Genomic DNA, 18,742 nt, shown 5'->3' with positions numbered 1-18,742 from the left:
CACAAAATACAAAATAAAGTGGGGTTCATAAGAAGAACAATGCACCGCAAATGTTAAATATACGAGCTGAGTAGGCACAATAAAGTTTAAAATCAAACTTGATGATAGAACAACCTGACAATATAATAAAGCTTAGGACAGATTTGACCTGATACACACTCTATAATGTTGGTAAGAATCTTTCATATCATTGTATATAACACTATATAATTCTATATAGTACAGTATAGTAAAACCTCTGTTTTTGGCAAACTAAGTTTCTGCTTTCCTGCTAATGTCTTCTTAACATTATGTAAAACATGCTTCACATTCTGGCTTATAAGTTGATCAAATTTCATGTGTTCTTATTATGCCAAACTTCCCCCCTCCCTGCCTGTTATCGTGCTGGTATCCTGGACTGATTTACTTACAAGCACATATAAGAAGATAAACAAGGGGTTATAACAGACACAAGTTAAGCTAAAAGTCCTGTTACACTTGATCAAAAGACAGTCCCCACACCCTCCTGTAGTATTGCATTGTGCTTTAAACATTTTGGTGTTTTACAGCTTTTCTGCAAGTAAACACGTGCAGCTCTGGTGGAGAATAGCATATTTGAATAAAATGCCACAAATCAAAAAAGGCAAATTATGAGAAAGGCAGAAAATAATGTGGTGGTCAGTGTTGCTTGGATACTATGACTATGATTATCTTTTTCATTAGTCATTATTAAGAGCTATATATTTTTTGGTTAATTGTTACTATGTTGATATATAGCATAGCTAAAGTTTAATTTTCATTTTGCTCATTAAAAAGCATTTGGTATACCTTTGTAAAATATTCTTTTAAGATCAATGTATTAAGTTTGTTCTCAACTTGTAGCTATATGATTTAAACTCCCATCAATAAAATATTTTACATGAAAGTGTAGCTGCACAAAATTATCATTTAAGCAATGATATGAATCTGCTTTTGTAGCCTCTTTAAATTAACCGATCAATCAATCAATAACAACTTTATTGTCCCTGTGGAGCAGTACAGCAGTACATGACACAGAAAAAAGAAGATCAGTCGTCCAAAATTTATAGAGAAACACAAAAACACTCGTTTTGAATATTGATCTGTTATATATTTAAACAAAAGATGCTTCTTTTTCCTTTTTTCTTTTATTTTGCAATAAACATATAAAGTGTAAAACTGGTTTGTTCCTCCTCTCTGATTGGGCCTACGTGGTCACGTGATGAGCCACGGCCTCCGTCGTAACAGCGTCAAGCTCACAAGGATGTGATTAACGTTCTGTGGGTGGTTTTCAAAATAAAAGTATATTTGCACTGTTTCCAGGGTATTAAAGAAGGACTTTTCTAATTTAGTTTGATCAGTCAGCAATAATCTCATTATTCAATGTAAAACAATGCAATATTGGATTTTGTATCAGTTTAAATCATACAGCTTGGATATATTATCCCCAGTGTCTCTAACATTATGTAGCTAAAGTAAGAATAAGGCTAAATAACTAGAACATGTATTCATATGAATACTTTATTTACTAGATTTCACATTTGAAACACTGTTTTTCTTTGTAAACATCCAGTTACTAGTTCTCTTTCTACATATGTATGTATATATAAAATAACATATATAATGTATATATTAGAGAAATTGTTTTCCAAGCAAAAAACATTCACTGACTATTCATTGTGATAAATTGTTGGTTTTCCTTGTTTAATTGTAAATCTCGCGATTTCTGGCTGTTGTTTGGACAAAAGGAGACATTTGAAGATTCTGTTTCTTTGACTAAAAAATTATTATAAAAATTAGATGACCAACTGAGTGATCAATAATGACAATAATTTAAAGCCTTACAATAATCTATATTTTAAGAGCAAATATATGATTTTCATACCAGTAACAAATCTATTCCTACAAACATGACATCAGATCACTGCTTTTATTTTGAAGCAAATGCTGTACTACCGGTCTCACTCTGTCTCTTTCTTTTATTTTGACTCACTTTTTATTTGACCTCGCTGCCAAATTAATTTATTTGGCTGCACTTATTTCAAGAGCGGACATGCTTGTTCTTTAACACTGTTGTTGTTTTAGCTTGAACGGAGCTGTTCTAACACTTAGCCGACTAGCTAGCTAGTTAGCGCAGCAATGACAGCATGGCGAAGACTGCACGGAGGCGTGAGGACGACCCGTGGGTTACTTAGCTCCAGATGGGCGACTGATCAGCACACATGGCTGTGTGGACATTTAACGTTGTGTCAGAGCCTTAGTACAAGCAGCCTACTCCGAAATGACTTCTATAAAGGTGAGAGACAGGGTCATGTCTGACAAGTCACGTTTACTCCTCTGTCATCGGAGAGCACACCGAGAAGCCGTTCAGAAATCCTCTAATTTTTGTATCATTTGTTTCTCCACCAACATATTCAACTTGTATGTGACAGCTATAACTTTGTAATCAATTATTTATATTCTCCCTGCAATTCGGCGCACATATAAAGCTCCGAAAAACACTCGCTAACATTTGGCGGAAGATTTAAATCAAAGGTGGCTCCTTTTACGTCAAAGTATGTTCTAATACGTAACTGTTACGTCACTCAGACCTGGAGGCCCAGCTGGCAGCCATGCGGAAGAAGGCGGCGGACGCCCTGCCAGGGAGCAGCTGGACCCCCCTTGAGATCAACCCGAACCTCCCTCCGGAGCGGGCTGACGTTGTGATCGTTGGTGGCGGTGTGATGGGCTGGTCCGTCGCCTACTGGCTGAAGCAGAGGGAGAGGGTGCGAGAAGGGGTGAAGGTTGTGGTGGTGGAGAAGGACCTAACGGTGAGGGACCCAGAATTATAATGTAATGTCCAGATGTGTCATCTGTAATCATTTTTAAGGAGAACAAGTGAACGCAGACCCACTCTGTCCATTGACTTCCTTATTGAAATATAATTTACTGGACTAATCAAACTTTTTTATGGACAGTGCATCATACAAAGCACCCTGTAGGATAATTACAAAACTCAGTAATCAAACCATCATCTGTCTCACCTGTATTCATGTATTTATTTGCCACATTTACCTCAGTCTCAGTGGTAACACGTGTGATATCATCATTTTAATCATCATTTTAATTATAAATTAATGTGCTTAACTTTAATGAGCACAAAAGTAGTATTTAACCGTCCAAATACTAGATTGTGTTTCCGTATTAACTTCGTGCGTATGATTGTTTTTTTTTTTTTTAGTACTCCCAGGCTTCCACAGTGCTTTCTGCAGGGGGGATCCGACAGCAGTTCTCTCTGCCTGAGAACATCCACCTCTCCCTGTCCTCTGCAGAGTTCATGAGGAACATCAATGTAGGTCACGCTGAAGTCACTGGTGATCTTGCTTCTTTCTGTGAGCTCTCGCACTCAATGCACACCAGCACTGATGTTCATTTATCATGTTAATACAAGAACAAAAAGCAGCTTGTTAACTGAGTTTGCTATATAAGATATTACTGATTTTAATGGCAGCTATAACTGGCATATATGTATATGACATATTAAAAGTCAGTGTGAAAAACTTGACTAAATTACACTTAATTTGGTCTTTGTTTGCATAACTATTATATTATGCCATACTGTCCATTTATACTGCTCTCAGGAGTCCATTCTGTATTGGTGCATTTGATGAAAGAAGCAAGACATCATCATGTTAGATGATGTGCATTTTTTTCAGTTTGTTAGTATAAAATTATCATCTGTGTAGTTTAATGTATGCAAAGTGACCGTTACACCTCTGCATCCTGTCAGGAACACCTTGGCGTGTTGAATGAAGACCCCGTGGACTTGCAGTTCAACCACTCAGGATACCTCTTCCTGGCCAGTGAAGATGTGGCTCACATCATGGAGGAGAACTACAACACCCAAAGGTGTTTGTTCTTTTTCCATATAGTGCAACAGTGCCATATCAGAACAATATAAACTAGATGAAAGTGCTACAGAATGAGCAAACAGAGATACTTTCCATTGCTTCAGGGAGCCAATTATACTGTATATCCATCAGTTATCTCAAATAATGTGATTCCAGGTATGCTGGTGCCAAAGTGTCGCTTCTGTCTCCTGCACAACTAAAAGAGAAATATCCATGTGTAAACACAGATGGTGTGGCGCTTGCTTCATATGGTGAGTTCAAATAAAACATGACCTCATATTGAGTTGGGCTATAAAGGGCTGTATGACATTTGGTGCAGCACAGCAAAAGTGCAACTGCTGTTCACAAAACATCATCTGATGCGAATGTTTCACTAGAATTCAGAGGTTCAGTTGTATCCTGTGGTGATTGTACACTTCAGACACATATAAAGTTTAATGAACATCGGCCACAGCCCCGAGTCTATCTGGTGCACAATACTCTCACTGTATGTTTAGTGATAATGCTAGCTTTATTGCTTTGTTGCCAAGAATCTGATTTAGTTATCGGTTAGTTTTAGTTATGCTTTACTTGTATTTAAGATCACTGCAGCGTGACAGTCTGGACTCTTGATTTTTATCAGATATTTTTTATCTTACATATTCCTCATGCTCATAATGATAAATAGCATGAGTACATGAAATTAGAAAATTCAGTGCACCACATAATCTGCCTTTGTTGACCTGTTTTATGATCTAAGTCCACGTTGGAATTGGTGAGCAGCATCTTGCAATCTGCAGTTCTAATCTTGTGTTTGTTCTCATTATTATATCATTCATTACAAATGCATGTCACACTGTATTTGCTCATTTACATTCAGATTTTCTAATCATGACACTAATTTGTATGTGGTCTGATATGTGGGTGTTTGATGGGTATTTGTCGGGCCTTCAAGGTTTGGAAAACGAGGGCTGGTTTGACCCTTGGACTCTACTGAACGCCTTCAGGAGGAAGGCCATGTCGATGGGAGTCATTCAGTGCTGTGGAGAAGTTACAGGTTTGTTTAAAAACTCCCTGACAAACATTTCTCTGAATAAAGTTTAACTTGTTAACTTAACTTTAACTTGTTTTTTTTAATTGGTTAAAAAAATCACTTATTCTGCAGTTATGCTCTATGTTAGTTCACTGTTGTGTAACAGTGTTCAGGTTGTTTCAACACAACAACACCAATACCTGTCTGTGTACGTAAGAAATGTAATGAATTGGTGAAGGATTTTGAATCTTACCTTTTTTATGTCCCAGATCAAATTTAATAATCATCATTTTAAAAGTAAATATCTGTGATTTTTCTGGCAGCACTGAAGTAATTGTTATGTAATTGTATGTTTGATATAAAAGATCGATGGTACTGACGTCTTTCTCTTCCACAGATTTTAAATATACAGTAAACAAGGTGCCAACAGCTGATGGTGACCATCTGGATTGCAGGAGAATAAAATCTGTCAAAGTAAGTTATGTCATGCAGCTGTAAGTATTTGTCAACACTTTTCTTTTTTGTCATGGATTAATATATAACAGAAGTGAAGCAACACATTTGCTTTTCTAAACTCAGGCAGACTGTTTTTCAAAAGCTAAATCAGAAGATAGAAAACAGGAAGTAAATCTGAGATGATTAAAAGATTAATGTTCTAAAAAAGGTTTAACAGGTTTCACCAGAAATTCCACAGAGTTGATTAAAGAAGACCTCTCAAAGTCTGTGAAAACTCAGAGCTACAGCTACAGCACACAGAGGTTGTGAAGCAATAACAGAGTTTATAACAAAATACGTGATGCCTATCAGTACGGTGGACAAGCTTTATGGCTTTGATAAAATATTTTCACTATTAATTAATTAATTAACCATTAATGTTTACACCAGGCGTATTTATCAGTGCTTTGCTGTGTTGTTATCATCTTACATTTATTTCAACAAATCAGTCAAAGTACTACTGTCACATAATTTTATCTTTTTGATGTGTTTAGGGGGGCCAAAACATTAAACACTGCTTGGAATAACACACTTCAGTTCAACTCCATCACCCACTATGACCTCAGTGATAAACATATAGTACAATTATCACCTTTCTGACAGTTTCTACACAAACTAAGAAACTAGTGAACAGTGAGAACAGTGTTGTACACGATAGGATAATGGCTTGTGTCGAGCAGGTGCAGATGCCGAACAGCCGGGAGTACCAGCCGGTGGAATGTGCAGTTGTGGTGAATGCAGCAGGAGCCTTTTCTGCTAAACTGACAGAGAAGCTGGGAATTGGCTCTGGCCCGAAAGGCTCCATCGCTGAATTTCCTCTGCCTGTTGAGCCTCGGAAAAGGTAGGTCATTGACTTAACGGGCATATTTTTCCTGTGCCGATACAAGTGCAGTCAAATTGTCACATTTTCTTTGAAGGGGGGCGACAGTTTACTAATATTCTGACAGTTTCGTTTGACTTTTTACTCCAGTAAGACGGGAAACTGACCGACTTTACACTTTGCACTGTCTGCTTTAATTTGGGGGTTTTCACTTTAACATTTAGGGAATTAATGCTCACTCCTTTTTATGAGTTTTGAAGACCTGTACAAACCTTAATCCAATCGACAGGGTAATAAAATAGCATTTTGTAGCTGCCAACGTGTACAGATGTAGTTAAATGTGTTGGTACCTTTAGACCTTATTTAAAGTATGCTACATTGTTGAAATAAAAAGGTTTTTATGCATACCGTCTGCCATTGAGCCTGTTTAAATGGGCACATTTTCTCATTATGCAGTTTGGTATCGTGTTCACGACAAGAAACATGAGAGAAAGAAGAAGAGAATTATCTGAGATGACGACAAAGAGAAAAGTTTGTAGCTTACATTGATGTTGCAATGATGGAAAAAGAATCAGATCATGGTCCGACAGTGCCCAGTAGCATTTTGGATAATACATATACACATAAAGAACTAACTGGAGTTTAATGCACGTTGACAAGCTGTAATACTTCTGGGGGAATGTTCTTTGACAGATGAAACGCAGAAGGCAAGTAAATAATTTTCTACCAGATCAGTAGAAGATAAAATCTCTGTTCTCAGAGGTTGTTTGTCCTTATTTGCACTAAATCGTCTTCAGCTTCTCTGTGAAATCACTAAATCCTTTGTCACGCTGACTTATTATCACAGGAGCTCCTGCGATAATCTAAGTGTTAGCATGAAATACATTATCTGCTGCTTCAGGGGCAGAAAAGTCCAGTTTACACAGAACTGTAAGAATAAAGTGAATGGAAGAAGTAAAGGATATTATTTGATGTTGAGGCCAGTACACCTGATTCCTCCTTAACTCTTTTTCAGGTATGTGTATGTAGTCCACTGTCCTGATGGTCCAGGTCTGGACTGTCCTTTCCTGATTGATTACTCAGGGGTTTACCTCAGAAGAGAAGGGTTGGGGGGAAACTACATCACCGGGGCGTCGCCAGAGGAGGTTTGTTCTGTCTGTTGTTTTCCTTTGTGTACACATCAGACTGAACAGCTGACAGATTACACACATAATGTTTTCCCACTTGTCTGTTCTCAGGCAGAGGAGCCCGACACCAGTAATCTAGAGGTGGATCACCAGTTTTTTGAGGACAAGGTTTGGCCCCGCTTGGCCCATCGTGTTCCTGTTTTTGAGAAACTTAAGGTAAAAAATATATATAACTGAGAACAAAGTAAGAACTTGTTGCTGTTATGAATTACTGCTTGTAATTAGGGTCTAAACAATATGACGTGAATGTGACATTTGCCCTCGTTGTTTTGTTGCTCCCCTAAGTTGACCAGTGCATGGGCAGGTTTCTACGATTACAACTCATTGGACCAGAACGGCATCATCGGTGTGCACCCTCTGATCAGCAACATGTACTTTGCAACTGGCTTCAGTGGCCACGGACTGCAGCAGTCTCCTGCAGTGGGTCGTGCTGTAGCAGAACTGATTCTGGATGGAGATTTTAAAACTCTGAATTTACACGGGCTCGGCTTCAGACGGATTCTGGCTCAGGAGCCCATGCTGGAGAGGAACATCGTGTAGAGGAGCTGGAACCTAGACCACTGCCAATGGAGACCGTCTTCCTGTACTTTCCATTGCTGTGTTTTCACAGGGAGCTTATGCATGAGGGAGATTTGCTGATATGAGCAAGTATAGCTGATATAATTTCTTTTTATTAGCACTGCCACCATTTTCCCAGATCATGGGAGGTCATTACATTAGTTATTACAATAGTGAATACAAAATGATAGAAATTATTGAATTATTTTTAGATTCTACTTAGTGAGTCAGTTAATGGTTAAAACATCTCAACATCTCTTGGGAGCAACATTTTAGGAACATTGGCTTTTGAATCATGATATGATACGATTTCCGTTAACATTTATGCAATCAATCAGCCTGTCTGAGTCGTTCCCAGAGGGCAGAATTAACTTTCCAGCTCATATTTGTTTTTTGTTTTTTTTGAAGAAGAGATTTGAGTTGTCTTGGATCAGTAAGAGGAAATTTAAAAACAGACTGAATGGTTCTTTGTTTATTAGTTTATTTTCTGGGAGGTGATGAAAACCCTGATACAGTTTAAACTGCAATGACCAAAGACCTGACTATGCTTCATATATTTTTTACCAGTACATGTGTACAATACTGTACAGTGTAAATGATCATCAATGACTTTAGTTTATGTATGCTCTGTACACAATGCACATTTTATTACAAGAGAGTTTTGCAATGTAATGTTTTTGTTACATTACATCAAGGGATTATTTTTATATCCTCATACTTTTTATGGTTAATTGTGTATTATTATTGTATCATGATGCATTTTTTTTTGATCTGATCGTTTGCTGAATCATTGCAGATTTATAATTACTGTGGTTTCATATTGATTTTATTAATAATCAATATTTTGTAGAATAGCAGGTTTTACTTGTGTCATCACTGCAGGTCAAAGATCAGAATCACTATCCTCACTATCACATCACTACTCTGAATGTATCTGGTTTGAATCTCCATCTTTGTCTTATGTTTTATGGCACATATTACAAAAATGAACCTCATCTGACAGGTGTCTTATTCATTCTATTCAAACTCAGTCACTCTTGGTAGCCTAGTTTTCATTATGAATTTATATTTAGCAATTTTATATATTTTTAATGGAACTCTAGATAAAGATTATCACCTTGCTTTAAGGAAAACAAATATGGACATGGAGTAGAAGACATTTTTGTTTACTTGTGAATTTGTAAAAACAGAAAAACTTTCATATATATTGGCATTTAGACTGGTAAGAAACTGAAATGGTGTACTAACCCCAATCCTTTTTTTAACCTGTCATCATATTACTCTGCAATAAGTGTTATGAGACAGGGTGGAGTCAAGGGATAATTTGGCTTAATTTTTTGCTTAAATAACTTTCATGTAAATTATATTATACATATATTTTGTGACATTGCTTCTTATACATTTTAAAATGTATGCAATACTGCTGCGCAGGATTGACTGTTTGTCTAACAAGATTGTATGTTGTATGCTTGTGTGGATGCCTTCTGCAAATCACTTTCCTCTTTCCTCAATTTCTAAATTTTAATAACAAAGAAGAAGAACTGGAAAAAAAAAGTAGCATGTATAATGTTACAGGGTGAGGTGAAGTATAAAAATTGTGCACTAGATGGAGCTATTTCTGTAGTCATTTTTGTATATCAAGTAAAAAATATGGAGCATCATGCTCCTTGACACATTTAATTTAAAATGTACAAGCAAAATGTGATATGACGTGATAAGTCTCATTTAAACAACATCAGAATGGGCCTTCATTCTAACTCTATCCAGATATGAGCCTTTCAAACTATTTCAAGAGAATGAAAATACTGCAGCTGTTTTAGCTGAAAGACCAGGACTCTAAGCCAAGATGAAAATAAAATATTTTTGTAGAACATTAGAAATTAAAGCACCTAATTCACGACCCCTAGACTATCAATGCTTTTTAAAGTGTTAGATGTATGCTCGATTAATGAGGTGCATGCATGTTAGGCATATGTAACCCCTCATATATTACAATTGCTTGTGTTATTGAGTTCTCTACTGCAACATTAACAGCTAATTTCTTCATAATGCCTAGATTAAATTAGCCTGATACCTGTCTATAACATCCGATATAATGATGTCTAATGTCATGATGACAGTAGCTGTACTCTGATCTTTTACTTGGGGTAAAGTACAAACTCAATGTATTTCCAAACAAAAGTTATTAAAAGTTAGTTAAAAGTATTATAAGCCACAAACCATTTGGTGTAGTGGGCCACACAGTGCTTAAATTACACAACATATTGTGGTTTTCTCTTGCGACTAAACATAAATTTTGGAACCCCCCCTACTGAAGATCAGGGATAGTGAGAACAACCTCCTCCACATCCTCTACAGCTTAACTTCCTGCAGCAATATGCAATGCACCAGCAAAAACCAAAAATGTAAGACTGAAACATGCAGAACAGTCACCGGCAAAACCACACCAATTTTTTTACTAGAAGAAAGGTGAGGTGTGAAAGTAGAGCAGCGAAAAGCCAAAAGCCTCAACTAAAGGTAAATGAAGACAGTCGTTCAGAAAATACTCAAATTACAATCAAAACCTAAGGTGACACAATAGCATGTTTTCATTACTGAAATCAGGTAGCTGCTTCCAAACTATCAAGATGCAACAACTGAAATGAACAATAGTAAATGATCTGCTGACATGATTCATTAAAAACTACAGAGTTTCTTTAGATTTCAGCTTTGCAATTCAACTAAATCACAATGCTACTACCTTTTGACAATATGGAAGTACTGCATTCAGAATTAAAGAATAGGTACATGCATATTTTCAGCAAAAATATATCTAGTGTATCACATGTTCTGTGTATCAAGCTTCTCATCTAACTCTTGGCAGGAAGACAAATAAGCACAAAAAGCTATTTCCTGTAATGATAATGATGACAACATATTATGAGTCGGTTCTTGTTAAAGTTCCCACAGTAGCCCATCGGATCCTTGCGGGGTCTCCGCAGTTGAATCAATAAAGCAGGAACACTATCTGCATCTTGAGTCATCCCATTTTTCCATCAGCTAATGGCGTCTGTGTCATTGCTGAGGGGCATCTCATCAATTCAAGGCTTCTCTCTTACATTAGAACATAACGTGGAAATGTGCTCCACAGATATGAATATGGTTTTGCAGCCAATGGAATTATGGCAAAGACATGTTGTCCCTGCAGCTCTTCATTTTGATGCAAATGTGAGGCAGCCTTGCAGGTTTAAAGAGGGGGGAGGGGGGCTCAGGAGAAATGCAGTTGAGGGATTTCTTTCTGAGGCCCAACTCGAGTCCCAAATGTTCTCAGAGCTGAAAACAAAAACAGCATGGGTGCTGCACCAACCAAATTGGCCCCTTCAATAGATGCACCTACTGCCACACAAAAGGGCTTCCTCTCTTTCCAGAATATCCCCCCTTTTCATGCTGGTCAGAAATGTGCACAGCCACGAACTGCAGCCATCATGAATCCGGTGCTGGTGAAGTCACTGGTTGTATGAATTTTAGTACAGTGATGAGGGGAGTTGCTCTGTCACTGAGAGAGAACTGACGCCAACTGGGAACTCTCAGGTTGGCTCCTCCGTCTCCATCAAGCCAGTGTTAACGGTGGCATGTGGCTGGGATTAGGAAATTTCACTGTGGATTAAAATCTTTCCAACGCCTCCATGGCCACTTGGTTGAAGAAAGGAGTCTGAAGCTGCAGCAGAGATCCAGCAGCAGTCGGGGCCCATGGTCTCACTGAGCAGGTACGTTGAAACTCAATTTCTCTGTTTATACACTACTGAGAGTGTAAAGCTTTACATATTAGTGTGTGAGAGTACATTTGGAGTTTTGAAACAACTTTCCAGTGCTTTTCGTTTTTCTTACCAGCGTCTACAAATCGAACACATGTCAACAGTATGTTTTTTCATTTAAAGTTACACTTGCTAAGAAGAAAGCTGCTTAAACTTTTTAATAATTACTCTCTTTAGTTTTTCCGACATGCTGTCTGGCAGAATATGCAGCAGTGGTTTTACCAGTTATGTAACAGAAAAATACAAAGAAAGGAGTGAAATGGTAACAAAGTATTGTAAGCTGTGTAAACTAAACAACAATGGGGGTATCAAAATAGTCTAAAACGTGTATGTAATGAGGATTAGGATTAGTTAGTGTTTGTGTGAAGCTGTTAAAAACTGGTAGACTGTTTTTTTTTTATTTTATGAAAGTGTAAGGACAAGTGGTTTGAGAGAGGGCTGAGGGAAGCCTTGCACATGCAAATCAACACCCCCTCACTAAACAGAGGTGATGGACTTAGGCATAACCTGTCTCCTATTTATCATGCTGCCCTGTTGTTCACACCTGCACCAGGTCGGACACGCCTAACGACCCATTTTAGGTGTTAAGAGGGGTCAGCGGAGGTGTGACATTTACATCCTCTGCATCCTTTGTTTCACCTAATGAGCCTATTAAGGTCTAGGGGTGGAGTGAAACCAGTCCTGGAGCATACATTTGTGGTCTCTAACCAACTATCCTCAGACTGAAGAAGCTACTTGGATGAGTAGTGAAATGTTTCAACCCAACAAAAGGAAGTCTAGTTCCCGTGACTCGACTTTCAGATAACTTCCAGGTGATAACTTCACCTGGACGAGACGATAAAAGATCTAAACACTAGAAATAATTTTATCTGGCTCTATTTGAATTTTGTGGCCTGAAAATTAGGTCATTTCAAAAATCTAAGATGTGACTTTGTGATGACGGACCTCATTTTACTACTATGAGTTGTAGCTTTGAATTCATTTTGCGTTTGTTTCTCCAGCTCCAGGATGTTCCAGGTGCTCCAGGGTCATCTCCAGCCAGCTGGGCACCGAAGCCACAAAAACCGCCTGGTCACCAAAGATGGGCGTTGCAACATTGAGTTTGGAAACACTGAATACAGTAACCACTTTGCCTATCTGCTGGACTTCTGGACCACCTTTGTGGAGATCCGCTGGCGCTTTGTTCTACTCCTGTTTGTGGCTTCATTCACAGGTAGCTGGTTCATCTTCAGCCTGTTGTGGTACTGGATTGCAAAGAGCAACGGGGATCTGGCTGGACACAATCACACAGATGAACACATCCAGTGCATAGACAATGTTAACAGCCTCACAACAGCTTTCCTCTACTCCTTGGAGACCCAGACCACTATTGGGTACGGTGGCAGGGCACTGACTGGACACTGTGCTGGCACAGTGGCTTTAATTATCGTCCAGTCTCTAATTGGAGTTTTCATTAACTGTTTCCTGTGTGGCATCATTTTGGCCAAGATCTCCTCACCCAAAAAGAGGACAAAGACTGTCACCTTCAGCAAGACAGCTGTGATCTGCCTGAAAAAAGGCAGTCTGTGTCTTTTGATCAGAGTTGCAAACCTTCGAAAAACCTTACTAATAGGCAGCAAGATCTATGGCAAGCTGCTCAGGACAACATACACACCAGATGGAGAGACCATCATTCTGGATCAGGTGGACATTGACTTTTTAGTGGATGCCGGCAAAGATAACTTGTTTTTTGTTTGCCCTCTGACTCTTTACCATGTAATTAATAGATCTAGCCCCTTCTATGATCTGTCAGCTGACACTCTCCTTCAGCAGGACTTTGAGTTGGTGGTCTTTTTGGATGGGACAGCTGAGTCCACCAGCTCCTCTTGTCAAGTCCGAACCTCCTACATCCCACAGGAGATCCAGTGGGGATATAGTTTTCTGCCCGTCATCTCCCGCTCTAAGACGGGAAAGTACCTTGTGGATTTCTCAAACTTTTCCAAAAGTGTCCGGGTCACCACGCCACACTGTGTCCACTGCTTTGAGACTGATGCAGACCAGAGAAACCACAACAGCCACAACCAGCAGAAGATGGGGATTGACAACCTGGGCTTTCAAGCCATTGACATTCATGACTCTGTGGACATCACTAAAATGTGAACTGGTGGGAAAATGAGCTGTTCTCCCATTGCAAGTGAAGCATAGTGAATCAGGACGTGTTGTCACTTGCTTTTAAGCAAAGTTTCAGTATACGCCTGTGTACACTCGTGAAGACTCGTGGTACCCTGCTGCCTTTAGTGAACATTATAATTATCATCATCTAGTTTGCAAAACGTTCAAATTTGTTCAAGTGTTCAGATTCAGACATAAGCGAGAGTTAAGATGCTCATTTCAATCAAGCACCACTGGGATTTTTTTGTCTAGTTAATGTGTGGAAGCTGGAGGAAGAGGGATTGAAGTTTTGACGTGTAGAAAATGAAAGGGGTAAAATACTGGATGGCACAGTGGGTACTTCTTGAGAAGATTAGGTCCTGAGCCTGTTATAATGAAAAACCGTGCTATGAAAGGCTGTGGGAGCAAATAAAAAGTAGGACAGGCCTTTTGAGTTGTCTCATTATTCCTACTAAAACACTAACCATATGCTGTTTATTGTCATGTTGACATGACTTGTTCGCTTGATAATTAGGAAACTGTGAACGTAAATGCGATGATTTTTATTGTGATCTGTCCACATTTATAGCTCACACTGTGTAACATCTCAGGGAAAACATCCTTAGTTGGAATAAACCTCTTTTTGACTATAAATCGCCTTACTGTTACTTCTTTGCTGGATTTTGATATTGTTTGGTATTCTCCACAATGACTATGTATCACAATGTACAAGAAGAGCACTTTAGAGGCAGATATCGTACTTCACTATGATTGATTCATCTCTACAATATTACCTGGCACTAGAAAACGTGTGAAAAGTGACAAATATATGACATTATATGACATTAATCATGAGAGATCAACCAAAAACTAAAGCATAATCTACAAAATAAGTTAAAAACGCAGCCTCACAACAAACTCCTCGCTTCTCTACTGTTTTCAGCCGCACTTAACTAGAACCTACCACCAGTTCAGTTAAGCACAGGCTGTGCTACCAAAGATAGAGCACATAATTAAAGAAAGAATTAACAAAACAATAAGGTAGGATATCTCAGTTATTACTTACATCGAATTGTGCCCATGGGTGCTCATACACAGTTGCAGCTCTGCAGCTCTGTTCCTACCTTTAACTTACGAGCACCCAGCCTCTCACTGCTGTGAAGGCCTAATGATGCGAACCTGTCTCCACTCTCCTTGAGTGAGCAGCAGAAAGAAGCAACAAAAGAAGCATCAGAGATGTATTTGAAAGAGGAAATCTCAATACAATCTTAATAGATAACAACAATACAACAGAACTAGAATTGAGTTTAACAGAAAGAAAAAATGACTGCAGATTATAATTTAACAGGAAAACAATATTAATACTGAGAAACCTGGCCTGATGAAGAAGAACAATAAATAAATAGTATTGTTTGCAGAAGCACATTAAGAGATGCAGAATGTGGATAATAATAATTGATAATAAACAATTGATGATATAAACTTGTTCACAAGTCAGTGCTGAAACTCTAATTTCTACATTTACTCGATTAAGGCATCCTGCAGAGTATTAGCTCATTATTGTTAGCATGGGAAATATTCAGTGAGAAGCAGTAATAACTCATTTTGACTATTTGTATCATGAAAACACACCTCTTTGCTTTAGGTGCCATAATTCCTGACTCTCTCTAACGAGAAGGCCTTGAACATATGCCATAAAAAGTTCTTTAAAACACAGTGACAGCTGGTTTTGCCGCTAGAGAGCACGAGCGAGCTGCTATATTTTGGTATGATTATAAAAATGTAAAAAACAATTTTCTCTGCAATAATGTGTGTTTTTTTTTTTTCAAAACTGTCCCAGTTCTGCCAGGAGACTCTCTTTCATTTGCTCAGGGATGTTTGAAAAGGTTCATGCTACAAACCTATGATGTTCCCATTTTCCCCCAGTGCCCTGCAGTTTACTGATGGCTGCAGACAGCAGCAATAAAACAACATCTGAGAAGTCATCTGCTGCATCATATTGGAGTGATGGACCTTGTTATGGCAGCGGGAAATCAGGTTGTTCATTTAGGACCTGCTCCAACATTTTTGTCAGTGAGGCAGACACTTCTGAAATTGCTTTCATCCCATTTGGATTTACAGAGGCGAGTTAACTGGGCTTCATCTGCATAACAATGAAATGAACTGTTGAAGGGGGATTGGCACAGTGAGTCTGAAGCAGCTGAAAAGAAAAAAAAATCCAGATGGATATGAGAAGCTTGAGTGGAAGATAAAGTGTTGTATGTAAATCTGATAGAGTCCAGAGCTTGTACACTGATAGTAGTCACTTTATGGAGACATGGCACATGTTCACTTCAGACCATAGGTATTTGGAAAGCTACTTATTTTTTCTTTAGTTTCTCTGCTCAGTTTGAAATAACATAATGAATACCACATTAAAGCCTCAAGTCTCTGCTTTAATTTGCACAAGTTAAGGTCAATATAAAGAGAATTTATTAGAATTTTAACACACAGAGTTCAGATTTTAAAGGTTCACTTGGCTACTAAATATTAGTTAGTTCACAAAAGACATCATACTGTATGTGGCTCAGAGCTGATGGCAAGTAGTTATTAGGTAAGATATCCAAAGAAAAGACTGACAAACAACTTGTTAGACTGAGAAGCACAAGTCTAGATGCCCAGAAAATGATTTGCATGGTGTTATGACTACGCAGCACACGAGACATGGTATCAAATATGTAGGTGTACAAGTTTGAACAGTCAAGCACAGACTTGACCACAAGCTCAGAGAATTTAGTGCATGATGTAAACCCTCTCAAAACCATGAAGTCCAGACAACCATTTGCAAAAACATAAAAAAAAAACAACAGTAACAGTAACTGGACAAGACAAGTTCAGTCAGAGTGACAAAAGTACTTTATTGACAACTCCTGGGTCCATATGGGAAACAAATTGAAACCATTTCACATGTAAACAAGTTGTATAAGGTCACTTGAATGTTGGAGTGCTGGCAGGACACACACTGTAGCCAGAGGAAATGCTGTGCCACAGAAAGTCACGATCATATTAGTAGTTTGCATTTGTAAAGCTGAGCATGCATAAGGACTTTCCCAGCAGCCTCCATCAAACCCTCTAAAGTGATTAACTGGGGTCAGAGAAATATCGACTAAGTGCCACCTTTCTTAAAGTGGGAGTGTGCTTCCACCCCATCCTTCAGATCAGTGACGTTAACTACTGCAGAGACCTCATAGACAAGCAGCATGTACCCTTATGTCTCTTTTGTCTACAGTCACTCTTGCAGTTTTGGGAGGCTGTGGTGCTTTTAAGCTAAACGCTTATGTGCACCATGCTAACATACTCAAAACGACTATGTTGACATGCTGATAACAGGCAGGTTCACCATCCCGTGGAAATTCATTTTAAAGGAGAAATTAAATCTGGCACTAGATGGCAATCCTTCAAGGGCTTTAGAGCTTGTACAGAGGGGAACATAAGTGTCCCTATCAAATGAAACTGCAGTCCATCCAGCAGGGGTTGAGGATATTTCACTCGAAACCACAAATGTCAACCTCAATTTGTCGCTAGAGTAAGATTCAGGTAATAACCAAGGTCAGTAGGCTTCCTCCTCAGAGAACCATCCCTGCAACATGTCTAGTAGTTGCTGAGATCTTCTGTTTTCAGCACAGCAAATCAGCACATTGCATGCAGAAATGACAATTATAGGGGCTGCTTGCTGAGGGGCAAAATTAAAATCACTGAGCAACTGTGCTGTATTTTAATTAACTATTAAATGATTAATTAATTAGCGTAGCTGATAGAGCCAACTGTCATCTAGGACCTATTTGTGTTGTGTAATTACCACAGTGCTTTAATTTTTAGCAGATGAAGCAGCATCTGCCTGTTCAGGACAGGATTGTTGATTCTTCCTATGCAAACGTCATAAATCTGAGATTTGACTGCAAATTTTTAAAGCATACGCACATTATTATTTTTTTTTTTAGCTTTTTGTGCCATAAAAACTCAAGCGGATAGACGTGTATAAGTGTACCTTCAGTTCATCTGTAACAAGTAAAATAGCTGTATCTTTAACTGCAGAGTCGCCATTTGGTGAACATATTTTACCATTTTAACTCAACAGCTTGAAAGAATTTCTGTGACTGAGTGAAGAAAATGTAGTGCAACCCTTTTAGACTATTGTTCTTTAAATTACATCTCCACTGAACAGATTTTGATGCACGCACACACATACTGTTGTTTTTTTTTTTGTGTGTTTTTGTAAATCAGACGCTGTCTCAGTCGACCAGCTGGTCAGCTGCCAGGAAAAATATTCATCACATTTATGGCTTTGCTTGTTTCTCAGCCACAGAGAGTTGCTGGTTGCCGTCTAATGTAAATGATATACATATTTAATGTGATTTTCATTCAGCTGCTTTCTAAAGGCCAGTTTAAAAATGTCCCACAGGGAAAGCCCAACAGTGTGAGGATATTACTTTTAAAATATACTCTATACTATATTTTTACACAAATGATTTGACCAGAGCCCAAATCAGTGACGAAACAAAAGGCATTCGTATTGGTTTTGACCCCGTGTTAAAGACAGATGGAAGGCCGCACTGAGCATCACATCACTCTCAGTCGATAGAGGGATTTGTGAGTGGTCTTGATTTTCTTTCCCAGCTGGACCACTGCTGTAAACTAGTGACCTTCCAGTCAAACACCTGCTGTCGTTAAGATAAGTGCTTTTATTCTTTTCTCTATGAAACATTTATTGCCTCTATAAATCTGAACTAATGCATTTTTTACATTTTGAGTTTGCAGGTGGGTATGTGTCTGTCCTCTTGCTTCTACTCCAGTGGCTCACAACCTTTTTGTTCTGTGAT

General features: G+C 38.5%; 2 protein-coding genes across 2 annotated transcripts; both read left to right on the top strand.

The window, feature by feature from the left end:
• Positions 1-1,989: 1,989 nt before the first annotated feature.
• foxred1 (FAD-dependent oxidoreductase domain containing 1) lies at positions 1,990-9,118 on the top strand. The gene is made up of 11 exons (XM_026372567.1): positions 1,990-2,293; positions 2,587-2,807; positions 3,218-3,328; positions 3,767-3,885; positions 4,044-4,138; positions 4,822-4,923; positions 5,297-5,373; positions 6,075-6,235; positions 7,230-7,359; positions 7,453-7,557; positions 7,687-9,118. Exons 1-11 carry the CDS (start codon positions 2,137-2,139, stop codon positions 7,939-7,941), a joined length of 1,533 nt encoding a protein of 510 aa, XP_026228352.1. The 5' UTR covers positions 1,990-2,136; the 3' UTR covers positions 7,942-9,118.
• A 3,637-nt stretch (positions 9,119-12,755) lies between these two features.
• Positions 12,756-13,892, top strand: LOC113170591 (ATP-sensitive inward rectifier potassium channel 1-like). Its single transcript, XM_026372728.1, has one exon. It carries the CDS (start codon positions 12,762-12,764, stop codon positions 13,890-13,892), a length of 1,131 nt encoding a protein of 376 aa, XP_026228513.1. The 5' UTR covers positions 12,756-12,761.
• Positions 13,893-18,742: the final 4,850 nt, after the last annotated feature.

Source organism: Anabas testudineus, chromosome 14, assembly GCF_900324465.2.
Source record: "Anabas testudineus chromosome 14, fAnaTes1.2, whole genome shotgun sequence".
NCBI classification, from domain to species: Eukaryota; Metazoa; Chordata; class Actinopteri; order Anabantiformes; family Anabantidae; genus Anabas; species Anabas testudineus.
Note: the sequence above shows the minus strand (reverse complement) of the source record. Positions and strands in the feature narration are given on the sequence as shown.

What these genes read in the sequence shown, in the direction of transcription:
- foxred1 (XM_026372567.1), top strand. Translation starts at nt 2,137, where the DNA reads ATGACAGCATGGCGAAGACTGCACGGAGGCGTGAGGACGACCCGTGGG. An exon ending in TGGTGGAGAAGGACCTAACG is followed by an intron (nt 2,808 to 3,217) that starts GTGAGGGACCCA and finishes TTTTTTTTTTAG; the next exon opens with TACTCCCAGGCTTCCACAGT. An exon ending in GTGCTGTGGAGAAGTTACAG is followed by an intron (nt 4,924 to 5,296) that starts GTTTGTTTAAAA and finishes TCTCTTCCACAG; the next exon opens with ATTTTAAATATACAGTAAAC.
- LOC113170591 (XM_026372728.1), top strand. Translation starts at nt 12,762, where the DNA reads ATGTTCCAGGTGCTCCAGGGTCATCTCCAGCCAGCTGGGCACCGAAGC.